Source organism: Macrotis lagotis, chromosome 2 (assembly GCF_037893015.1).
Source record: "Macrotis lagotis isolate mMagLag1 chromosome 2, bilby.v1.9.chrom.fasta, whole genome shotgun sequence".
NCBI classification, from domain to species: Eukaryota; Metazoa; Chordata; class Mammalia; order Peramelemorphia; family Peramelidae; genus Macrotis; species Macrotis lagotis.
The window spans coordinates 147,486,907-147,499,882 of record NC_133659.1 but is presented as its reverse complement, the minus strand read 5'-3'; the positions used below and the strand labels follow the sequence as shown (position 1 = coordinate 147,499,882).

The window sequence follows — 12,976 nt, the reverse complement described above, 5'->3', positions numbered from 1 at the left end:
GCCAACAGTTCCACATTGGTTACACACTATCCCCTCTATCTCAACCTCTTCCTGAAACAACATAACTCTCTTCCATCCTCTTTTAAATTTCTTTCACCTTTGTCCTATAGCCAGTAACAATTTGCCAACACCCAACCTAGAAATAATCTTACAAAAAAATGTCAATTTGAAATTATTTAATACTTTACCTTCCCGGTTAACCAAGAACTCTGGTAAGTAGAAAAACTCGGGAATTAGTTCTTTTACATCAGTCATGGATTCAAAAGATGACAGACGCCATGTTGTATTTGTAGAATGAAAAGTCCTGTCTGGTATATCAAAACTTTGGTCTATAAAGGAAATCAAGTAATTTAGTTATAATTAAAATTAAAAATTATTGTTTCCACTGGTAATGAATGTGGTTTTACTACTTCAAATAGTTAAAGAAAAATATATTATTCTCAGTCAGTAGTTCAAAAAAAAGGGTGATTAATTTCTCAGCATTAAATATATATCTTTGAAAATGAAATGTTTTAATATAAATGATACTTTGGAAACCCTACATGAATTAGTTTTTAACCTCTATTATGCTGCCTTTATGATGAAAAACTGAGATGAAGATCTAAAACTGTAATTAGGTAAAATCCTGATTCTTTTATCTCTACTTTGAAACAACAGACACTGTGGGATGTTGAAAATTCAAAATTTTAAGTTTTCCTCATAAGACCTCAAATTCTACAGTTATTTCATCCTGATTGTAGATGATAATCAATAATTTCAGTTATCTCACAGTTTATCAACCTTTCCACAGGGGTCAAAATCTATCACAATTTTAATCAAGATAATAATCATGGACAGTATCTTAAAGAAGTAATGATATTAGCTCTATATGACCCAAAATTCCATAATATATTAGATGCCTAAATATGCTTATTTGACTTGCTACGGTTCAATTTATTGTTCTCTATAATAAAACTAATTTCTTGGGAGCAGTTTATTTAAAGTGCAGCCTATTAAATGCTGACAATTAGGTGACACAGTGAATAGAACACCAGACCTAAAATAAGGAAGACTCATCTTCCTGAGTTCAAAGCCAATCTCACTTAGTGGCTATGAAATCCTGGGCAAGTCAGTTAATCCTGCTTGTCTTAAATTTCCTCAATTGTAAAATGAGCTGGAGAAAGAACAGGCATACCATTATAGTATCTTTGCTAAGAAAACCCCAAATGGGATCACAAAGAGTCAGATGTGATTGAAAATGACTGCAAAACAACAATTAAATTCAGTGAACTAAACAGAAGGAAACTTAAAAAGTCAGCATTTTAATTTTCATAAAGACAGTAAAAATTTTCATTATCTACTATCTGGTAGAATTTTTAAAAATCTCTTTTGGTTACCTTTAAATAATATCCCTTGTTATCATTTACTAAATATTAGAGCATAAAAACCTCACAATCAATTGCAGAAAAGCAGAAATTTTAAATACAGCCTTTTCAGATTATAATGCAATAAAAATTGCATGTAATAAGGGGCCATAGAAAAATAAACTAAAAATTAATTGGAATCTAAATAACCTAATTTTAAAGAATGAGTGGATCAAATAACAAAATATAGAATTAACAGTTTCATCCAAGACAATGGTAATGATGAGACAGAATACCAAAATTTGTGGAATGTTGTCAAAGCAGTTTTTAGGAGAAAATCTCTAAATCCTTATATGAATAAAATGGGGAAAGAGGAGATAAATGAATTGGTATGCAACTAAAAGATCTGGGAAAAGAACAAATTAAAAATCCCCAATACCAAATTGGTAGAATTGGAAGAAATTAGTAAAATTGAATGTAAGAAAACTATTGAACTAATAAAACTAAGAAATAGCATTATGAGAAAAAACAATAAAATAGATAAGCCTTTGGTTAATCTGATTAAAAAGAGAAGAAACAAAATTACCTAATATCAAAAATGAAAAGGGTGAACTTACCACCAATGAGGAGGAAATTAAAGCAATAATTCAGAACTATTTTGTCAACAAATATGACAATTTAAGTGAACATTTACAAAAAATATAAACTGCCCACATTAACAGAAGAGTAAAAAAAAATACATAAATAGTCCCATTTCAGAAAAAAAAATTGAACAAGCCATCAATAAACTTCCTAAGGAAAAATCTCCAGGAACAGATGGATTTACAAGTGAATTCTACCAAACATTTAAAGAATAATTAATTCCAATTCTATATAACTTATTTGAAAAATGGTCAAAGAGTTCTGCCACCTAAAACAGGAAAAGTTAAAAACAGAGAAAGAAAATTATAGACCTATCTCCCTGATGAATATAGATGCAAAAATCTTAAATAAAATCTTAGCAAAATGATTACAAGTTATCACTAGGATAAAACATTTTGACCAAGTAGGATTCATCCCAGGAATGCAGGGTTGGTTCAATATTAGGAAAACTGTTAGTATAATCAATTATATCGACAACAAACCTATCAGAAATTATATGATCATATCAATAGATGCTGAAAAAAAACTTTTGACAAAATATAGCACCCATTCCTACTAAAGACACTAAACTAAAGTTAGTATGGAATAAATGGACTGTTCCTTAGAATAATAAACAGTATCTATCTGAAACCATCAACAAGCATTATATTCAATGGGGAGAGGCTAGAGGCATTCCTGATAAGATCAGGGGTGAAACAAGGATGCCCATTATCATCACTACTATTCAATATCATATTAGAAATGTTAGCTTCAGCAATTAGAGAAGAAAAAAAATTAAAGGAATTAGCATTGGGAAGGAAGAGACAAAACTCTCACTCTTTGCAGATGACATGATGGTATGCCTAGAGAATCCCAAGAAATTATCCAAAAAACTACTGGAAACAATTAGCAATTTTAGCAAAGTTGCAGGATATTAAATAAACCCGCATAAATCCTCAACTTTTCTATATATGACTAGCAAGATAGAGCAGAAAGAGCTAGAATGAGAAATCCCATTCAAGGTAACCTCAGACAATATAAAATACCTGGGAGTCTATTTACCAATGCAGACTCAGAAACTTTTTGAAAACAATTATAAAACACTTCTCACACAAATTAAATCAGATTTAAATAACTGGGCAAACATCAACTGTTCATGGATAGGTAAGAGTTTAATAAAATAAAAATGACAATTCTACCAAAACTAAACTACCTTTTTAGTGCCATACCAATCAAAATTCCAAAAAATTACTTTAATTAGTTAGAAAAAGTGGTAAGTAAATTCATATGGAGAAGTGAAAAGTCAAGAATTTTCAGGGATTTAATGAAAAAAAGTGCAAAAGAAGGGGGCTTAGCCCTACCTGATCTAAAATTATATTATAAAGCATCAGTCATCAAAACTTTCTGGTATTGGCTAAGAAACAGAGTGGTGCACCAGTGGAATAGCCTAGGTGCAACAGCAGGAAATGATTATAGCAATCTGCTGTTTGATAAACCAAAGAGTCCAGCTATTGGGATAAAAACTCTCTCTTTGATAAAAACTGCTGGTAAAATTGGAAGTTAGTATGGAAGAAACTTATATTAGACCAACACCTCACACCCTATACCAAGATAATATACAAATGAATACAGGATTTAGACATAAAAAACGATACTATAAGCAAATTAGAAGATCAAGGACTAGTTTACCTGTCAGATCTATGGAAAGGGAAGCAGCTTATCACTAAGGAAGAGATGGAGAACATCACTAAAAACAAACCAAATGATTTTGATTACATTAAATTAAAAAGCTTTTGCACAGACAAAACCACCTAACCAAGATCAAAAGAAATGTAGTAAACTGGGAAACAATCTTTACAACTAATGTTTCTGAGAAGGACTCAAGATTTCTAAAATATACAGAGAACTGAGTCATATTTTTTTTTAAAAGCCATTCCCCAATTGACAAATGGTCAAAGGATACTCAAAGGCAATTTACAGATGAGGAGATCAAAGCAATCCATAGTCATATGAAAATTGCTCTAAATCATTACTTATTAGAGAAATGCAAGCTTCTCTGAGCTACCACCTCACATCTCTAGACTGGCCAATATGACCAGAAAGGATAATGATCATTGTTGGAAGGGTTGTGGGAAATCTGGGACACTAATACATTTTTGGTGGAGCTGTGAACTCATCCAACCTTTCTGGAGAGAAATTTGGAACTATGCCTAAAAGGCAACAAAAATGTGCATAGCCTTTGATCCAACAATACCACTACTGGGTCTATACCCTGAAGAGATCATGAAAAAGGGTAAAAACATCACTCGCACAAAAATATTCATGGCAGCCCTGTTTGTGGTGGCAAAGAATTGGAAATTAAATAAATGTCCTTCAATTGAGGAATGGCTAAGCAAACTGTGGTATATGTATGTCACGGAACACTATTATTCCATTAGAAAACAGGAGGGATGGGAATTCAGGGAAGCCTGGAGGGATTTGCATGAACTGATGCTGAGTGAGATGAGCAGAACCAGAAAAACACTGTAGACTCTAACAGCAACATGGGGGTGATGATCAACCTTAATGGACTTGCTCATTCCATCAGGGCAACAACCAGGGACAATTTGGGGCTCTCTGCAATGGAGAATACCAACTGTATCCAGAGAAACAACTGTGGAGTTTGAACAAAGACCAAGGATGATTACCTTTAATTCAGAAAAAAAAATGAGCCTGTTCTTTCTATCTCTTATACTTTATATTTCTTCCTTAAGGATATGATTTCTCTCTCATCATACTCAATTTGGATCAATGTATACCATGGAAACAATGTAAAGACTGCCAAATTGCCTTCTGTGGGGGTGGGGGGAGGGAAGTAAGATTAGGGAAAAATTGTGAAACTCAAAATAAATAAAATCTTTAACAAAAAAAGAGTTCTGCCAAATTCCTTTTATGGTATCAGTATGGTACTGATACCAAAATCAGGAAGAGCCAAAACAGACAAAGAAATTACAGATCAATCTCCTAATGAACATTGATGTAAAAATTATAAATAAAAATTTAGCAGAGATTATAGCAAGTTATGATGAGGAGAGTACAGTATAATCAGGCAGGATTTATAGGGATATATACAGATGGCTCAATATTAGGAAAACAGCATTGAATGACCATATCAATGACAAAATTAATAGAAATCACACGATTATCTTAATAGATGTTGGGAAAAACCTTTGACAAATACAGCACCTATTCCTATAAAAAACACTAGAGAACATAAGAATAAATGGAGTTTTCTTTAAAATGATAAGTTGTACTATCAGCACTAAAAACTATCAGCAAGTATTATAGATAATGGGGATAAACTAGAAATATTCTCAGTAAGATTAGGGGTGAAACAAAAGATGCTCATTATCAACACTATTATTCAATATTGTATTAGAAATGTTATCTTTAGCAATAGGAAAAGAAAAAGAAATTGAAGGAATTAGAATAAGCAATGAGAAAACCAAACTCTCACTGTGTAGATATGCTTAAGAGAACCCTAGAAAATCAATTTAAAACTATTTGAAATAATTAACAATTTTAGCAAAATGGCAGGATATAAAATAAATCCATCAACATTTTCATATATTACCAATAAAGTCCAACCAACAGCAAGAGATAGAGAAATTCCATTTAATGTAACTGTAGAAAACAAAATCCTTGGGAATCCACCTCCCAAGACATATGCAGAAACTTTATGAACACAGTTGCAAAATACTTTTCACACAAAGTCAGATCTAAACAACTGGAAAATGATATATCAAGTTGCTCATAAGAAGGCTAAGCTAATTTTAGAAAAATGATAATTCTATCTAAAATAGATTATTCAGTGCCATACTAATAACACCTCCAAAAATTATTTTACTAGATTTAGAGAAAAATAGCAACAAAATTTGTCGGGAGACAATGGGTGAAAAATATCAATGGAATTAATGAAAAAAACCTATATTATAAAGTGGCAGTCATAAAAGCTGTCTGATAGTGGCTAAGAAATACAGAAATGAATTAGAGAAATAGATTAAGAATGAAAGGAACAGTAATAAGTGACTATAGTAATCTACTGTTTGATAAACCCAAAGACTCCAACTTCTGGGATAAGTATTCACTAACTGACAAAAACTGCTGAGAAAACTGGAAAATAGTGTGGCAAAAACTAGGCACAGACCCACATCTCACAACCTATACCAAGAAAAGGTTGAAATAGGTACAGGATTCAAGATGCTTGATACCATAAGCCAATTAAGAGAATAAGGAATAGTCTATGTGTCAGATCTATGGAGTTTATGACCAAATGAGAGATAGAGAACAATATGAATTGCAAAATGGATAATTTCAACTACATTAAATTAAAAAAGGTTTTGCACAAATAAAAACAATGTAACTAAGATTAGAAAGAATGCAGAAAGCTGGGAAACAATTATCAAAGCAAGTGTTTTTGAGAAAGGATTCATTTCTAAGATATATTTGTGTATATATATATATATATATATATATATATACACACATATATATATGTATATGAAGAGAGAGAGAACTGAGTCAAATTTATCTATACTCATGAAAAAATGCTCCAAATCATTATTGATGAGAGAAATGAAAATTAAAACTAAGGAAGCAATTCACACTTATCTGATTGGTTAAAATGACAAAAAAAAAAAAGGAAAATGATCAATGTTTGAAAGACTGTGGGAAAACTGGGCCACTAATGTACCTGTTGGTAGAGTTATAATAAACTAATCCAACAATTCTGGAGAGCAATTTGGAATGAGATCCAAAGGGCAATAAAACTGCATATTTTTTGATTTAGCAATACAAGTACTGGGTCTGTATCCCAAAGAGGCTATTAAAAAAAGGGTAAAAAATCCCACACGTTCAAAAATATTTATAGCAGCTCTTTTTGTGGAGGAAAAGAATTGGAAATTGAGAGAAATGTATAACTTAAAAGTTTGCAAAAGGGTGAATGTTGAAAACTATCTTTGCATGTAATTGAAAATAATGAAATGAATTTTTAAAAATTAAAAATAAAATTCATTTGCTGACTTACTTAATAAGGATCTGTAACTCAAATGAATATGATTAAAAAAGATTTAATACTGTCATTGTTTCCCTTAACATCCAATTATAACTTGTTTTAATAATTATTAAAACAAGTTGTAATTGGACATGGGATGTAAAAGCTATCATAAAATTTCTCAAAGCCTATTTGTATTCAATTTATAAGTTGAATATTATTCAATTTATAAATAGCTCTAAAATGGTAAAAACCAGACAGTGGCAGGACATTAAAGGAAGACATTTTTAAACATAAGGACAAATTTTCTAATAATAAGAGCTGTTTAAACATTGGATGGGTTACTTGCCTGTGAAATAATAAGTTCCTCATAGGACTGGAATTTAGAATTGGAAACATCAGAAATCATCTAATCCAACCAAATCTTTTTTCTACAGGTGAAGTTACTAAGGCTTGGAGGATTAAAAGTGACCTGCTCAAAGTCTTATTTTAATACTAAATCTCAAAATGATGAATTTTCTCACTTCATTTCCATTCTTTATCTTATATGTACATGAAAAGTCAGAAAATCAAAGCTTGTTAGGATAATATTATTGCACTGGGAGAGAGGTTGGATGACCTCTGAAGTCTCTTTCAACTCCCAAGATTCTGTAATTTTTTTCTCTCATTTGGTTGAATAATTAAGAATTAATGAATATTTTTTTTTTTGTCAAACCAATCAGTTACTTGAATATCTAGAAACTATTTGAAACTTGCATTTCATTTTAATCTTATCTTTGGGGGTTGTACATGTGCAGAAACACTTTTGGTTTCATAATACTGGTGTCCCCAAATCCTGAACTCATCTTAGATGGGTTTTAAGATGATCACATGCCCTATATTCTGTTTTATACTTACAATGTTATATAGTTCCAGAATAACTGCCACAGAAACGTAATTCTAAAAAAGTATAATTAATTTGATAATCCCCTGAGTCTACACCACTTCTAAGTTAGCTTCTATATGTAAGCCTAAATAATCAATCAAAATTTCATATTCCAAAATACCTCACTGTGTTGTACAGGTGAGCCAGTACAGTGAAAATTCTGGCACTCTTTAAAAAATTTTGCAACACAGTAGAATGGGTTAGAATTCTTCTGGAAAAGCAATAGTGGTTTGAGAAGTGACCCTGGGTTCAAAAAAAGGATGTTGTCAGAAGGCAGGTTCTGGAACAATCTAACATATTATAAAGATTAGTTGGTGGACTACTACATGACAAATTCTTTAGTTATGGCAACAACTCATGAAATAAAAGAAAATATTACTGTGTGGCCTTGGGCAATTTAATAGCTGAACTCTAAATTTAAGATTTTTGTTTAATATATAAAAGTAATGAATCAAATTTATATGGATATTTTTACTGAAAATGTAAACAGCTAAACAAAAAGATAATTACATTTTTCTTGAAGAAAGAGATAAAAGAGATGGTTTTGTCAAAAGCCCAAATACAAAAAAAAGAAATACTGTTAAGATTTCCTTAGCAAAGATCCTGATAAAATATAAGCAAAATTCTGAAAATAACTTGCTTTTGCACCAGCATTTATTACAGTAGATAAAGAAGTAAAAAATTCTACAAAGAAATTTAAAATTCAAATCAAATCAACATAGACATAGACACTTGGTTACTTCAAAATGAAGTAAGGTAAAGGAGAAATAATAAAAGATGGGTTGGAAAATCTGATTCAGGATTAAGAAATGAAAAAAAGGAAAAGATTTGGTTCAGAGAAGATTAGTATCTATGTTTCCTTAATACTTTTTTCAAGAAGAGCATGAGACATGGTGAGCAATGAACAATATTACAAAAATTATATTTCCTTTGAAAAGGCAAAAATGACAATTGATGTGAATGTCATTTTGATATGAGTTATTTCAGAGCAGTCAGATGATCAGTTAATAGAACAAAGATTATCATAAATATGAGATAAAAGATAAAAAATAATTAAAGGACAATAATGAAGAAGGCAAAGAGGGCAATGCAAAATATCATAATACCTTCAATCCAAACCATTCAGGCAAACTATTAACTATATAAAAATAACAAGGAATATGGACAAAGGAAAAACCATTGACTTTATGATAATTTCATTCAAACATTTAACTGATAGAAAGTCAAAAAAAAGAAATATTATCCAAAAACATGCCCAGTAACTTGGAAAAATACTCAAGTTTACTAAGCTGTGCATACTCTTCCTATGATTTCGCCATTACAATTTCAAAGAAAGAGAGGAAAAACACCCAAAAGGTTAAAAATATTTTTAATTGTAAGAAAGAACTCTAGAAATAAAGAGGGGTGCCCATCAATTGAAAAATGGGTGAACAGAGAAATATACTGCTACATCATAAAAATGATGACTATGAAGGATTCAGAGAAACTCAAGAGGCACTCCATGAAATGATACAGATAAAATTAAAAAAGCAAAACAAAACTAGGAGAAAAATGTATTCAGTGATCAGAATAATGTAAAGGAAACCAACTCCCAAAACTCTAATAAATATAGTGACCAACTGATGCCTAAGTAAATCTACTCTTTGACAGAATGATGGTGGAGTAAAGGTTCAGAATGAGACATATTTTTCAGACATGGCCAGTGTGTTGCTTTATCTGTATCATTTCATGCAATTCTGCCCAAGTTTCTAAAGTTAAAACATTTTTTATATGATTATAGATAACTTTGATTCATTCTTGGCTAGTATTTTTATAAATATGATGCAATTCTTTAAATGTTTGAGAAATGAGGCATTTATAAGAGAAATTTGCTTCAAAACTTTATCAGTTTTTAAATTTTATTTATTTAGTTTTGGTTTATTTATTTTATATTATTACAATAATCTTGTTGTGAAAGTAAACATAAACTCCCCCCCCCCCCCAGGGAAAGATGAGAAACCCCAAGAATAGTGAGAGAGAAAAAAAATGTACTTCAATCTGTGTTCAGATTCCAATGGTTCTATCTCGGGGATGAGTTGTCTTCTTTATCATAATTCCACCAGGAATACAAACAGTTCAACATCATTAAGTTTCTCATAATTAGACCTTATCTGCCCTCTGTATTGTTCACCTGAGTCCAGCTCTGGTCATTTCAAAAGTTAAGTCCCCCATTTCATTGAAAGTCCACCTTTTCCCTTGAAAGAGGAAGTTCAGTTTTGCTGGATGGTTGATTCCTTCTTGTAAATCAAGATCTTTTGCCTTCCGGAATATTATATTACAAGTCCTACAAGCCCTTAATGTAGATGCTGTCAGATCCTGTGTAATCCTGACTATAGAGCCACAGTATTGAATTGTTTGGTTCTGGTAGCTTTTAATATTTTCTCTTTGACTTGGGAGTTTGGGAATTTGGCTATATTTGGAGTTTTCTTTTGGAATCTCTTTCAGGAGGTGATTGGTGAATTCCCTCAATTTCTATTTTACCCTCTGCTTTTAGGGTCTCAGGGCAATTTCCTGTTTGTGACTTTCAGGTATCCCAATAATTTTTAAATTGAGATATTTCACATTTTCTTCTAATCTTTGCTTTTTTTGGGTATAGTTTTTATTTCTTCCTGATTTCTTGCAAAGTCATCAGCTTCCTTTAGTTCCATTCTACATTTGAAGAATTTATTTTCTTCCGAGAGCTTTTTTATCTCCTTTTCCAGCTGGTTAATGCTGCTTTTTAAGGCATTCTCCTCATTGTGTTGCTTTTTTCCATTTGGTCTAAACTGGTTTTTAATATATTGTTTTCTTCAGTCGTTTTTTGTATTTCTTTCACCAAGCTCTTGATTTGGTTTTCATGATTTATCTGCATCACTTTTATTTCTCCTCCAAATTTTTCCTCTACTTTCTTTAATTGCTTTTCAAAGTCTTTTTTGAGCTCATCCATAGCCTGAGCCCATTTTCTATTTCTCTTGGATTTCTCTGGATACAGAAGCTTTGATTTTGTCATCATCTGAGTATGTATTTTGATCTTTCATGGGACCAAAGTAATTTTCTATGGTCAGATTCTTCTTTTTTCTGTTGTTTGCTCATTTCCTTAGCCTATGACTGCACTTCCAAGGATTTGGGGGGTTTAGGGATACCCCACAGGGACTTAATTCCTCCACGGTCTTTTGAGAAGCTCTGACTACTTTCTTGCCTGTGTTCAGGCCCTCCCCTCTGCCCTAGAGCTGTGAGGAGGGTCCCTGCTTGGCTATGGTACTGTTGTGGGGCCCAGACTGCGACCTGGATCTGAGTGTGGGCAAACAGTAGAGGCCTGCCCCAGGGCTCTGCCATCTTCCCCAACCCTCTTTTCATCTATGGGCTGAGAGTTCTGTAAGTGCTGGGTGGCTCTGCTGACTCCCATTGCAGGTTCTCACCACAGGGCTGCTCTGAGGCTGGCGCTCTGCTCTGCACTCACTCTAGTGTGGCAGAGTTCTCTCACCATTCCTTCAGGCTGACCCTGGTGATCCCTGGGCCAAGAGGTTTGGAAACCACCCCTTCTGTCATGGACCCAGGTGCCCAGCCTGGCTGCGCTGTGACTCTACAACCCCGATCCTGGTGAAAGACCTTTCCTGCAGAACTTCTAAGTTGTCTTGGACTGGGAAATTGTCTTTCTGTGGGTTCTGCCCCTCTAAATTTTGGCTAGAGTCATAATTTGACGGTTTTTGGTGTTTTTGGGGGAACGAGTTTATGGGAATTCCTGCCTTCACACCACCATCTTGGCTCTGCCCCCACAAATAGTTATTGTTAACTGTACTTCCTCTATCATATTCCCTTTTTCCACTTCTCCTTTAGGGCCCATTTATTCTCTTCTTTCATCATATCTCTTCTTTTACCCTATCCCTTCTCAAAGCAATTTGTTGCTGGCTACCCCTTAACCTAATCTGTCTTTCCTTCCCCCTTTACACTCCACCCTCCCATTTTCTTATTTGACCTTTCCCTCTGACTTTCCTGAATAGTAAAATAAGATTTCTATACTCAATTAAATTTTCATATTGTTCCCTCTCTGAGCCAATTATGATAAGCGTAAGGTTCATTCACTTCTTCCTCTACACTGTAAGAATCCTCTTTTATGAGATAATTTATCTCATTCCAATTCTTCTTCCCCCCCCCAGTACATTCCTCACTTCTTAATTTTATTTTTTTAAAGATATTAACCCTTCATATTCAGCTCACATCTGTGATTTTGCATTACCATTACTTATGATTTTCCTTTCCTGGTTACCTTTTAATGCTTCTCTTGAGTCTTGTATTTGAAAATCAAAATTTCAGTTCAGTTCTGATCTTTCATCAACAAAGTTTGAAAGTTCCCTATTTCATTCTATCTTTTCCCCTGAAAGACTAATTATGTTCAATTTTGCTGGACAATTGGTTCTTGGTTACAATCCAAATTCTTTTGCTTTCCAGAATATCATATTTCAAATCCTCTGATCCTTTAATGTAGAAGCTGCTAAATCTGGTATTATCCTTGTTTCTTTCTGGCTGCTTCCAATATTTTCCCCATGATGTGGAAGATGTGGAATTTGGCTATTATTATATTCCTGGGAGTTTTCATTTTGAGATCTCTTTAAGGTGGTGTTCTTTCAATTTCTATTTTACCCTCTGATTTTAGAATATCAGGACAAGTTTTCTTGATAATTTCTTGAAAGATGGTGTCCTCATTCTTTTTTTTTTTGATCATAGGTTAATTAATTAATAGGTTAAATTATCTCTCCTGGATCTATTTTCCAGGTCATTTGTTTTTCCAGAGATATTTCACATTGTATTCTAGTTTTTATTCTTTTGGTGTTGTTTTATTGTTTCTCGATTTCTTATATCATCATTAGCTTCCATTTACTCAATTGTAATTTTTAGGGAATGTTTTCTTCATTGAGCTTTTGGATCTCCTTTTCCATTTGGCCAATTTTTTTTAAATTTTTGCAAGGCAATGGGGTTAAGTGGCTTGCCCAAGGCCACACAGCTAGGTAATTATTAAGTGTCTGAAGCTGGATTTGA

The 12,976-nt window shown here is 32.7% G+C and overlaps 1 protein-coding gene across 1 annotated transcript in view; it reads right to left on the bottom strand.

The window, feature by feature from the left end:
- LYST (lysosomal trafficking regulator) overlaps positions 1 to 12,976 on the bottom strand; it is a 190,352-nt gene that overhangs the window by 29,167 nt on the left and 148,209 nt on the right. The window contains exon 42 of the mRNA XM_074222963.1: positions 189 to 329. Within this exon, the coding sequence (XP_074079064.1) occupies positions 189 to 329 (141 nt within the window). The remainder of the gene's footprint in view (positions 1 to 188; positions 330 to 12,976) is intronic.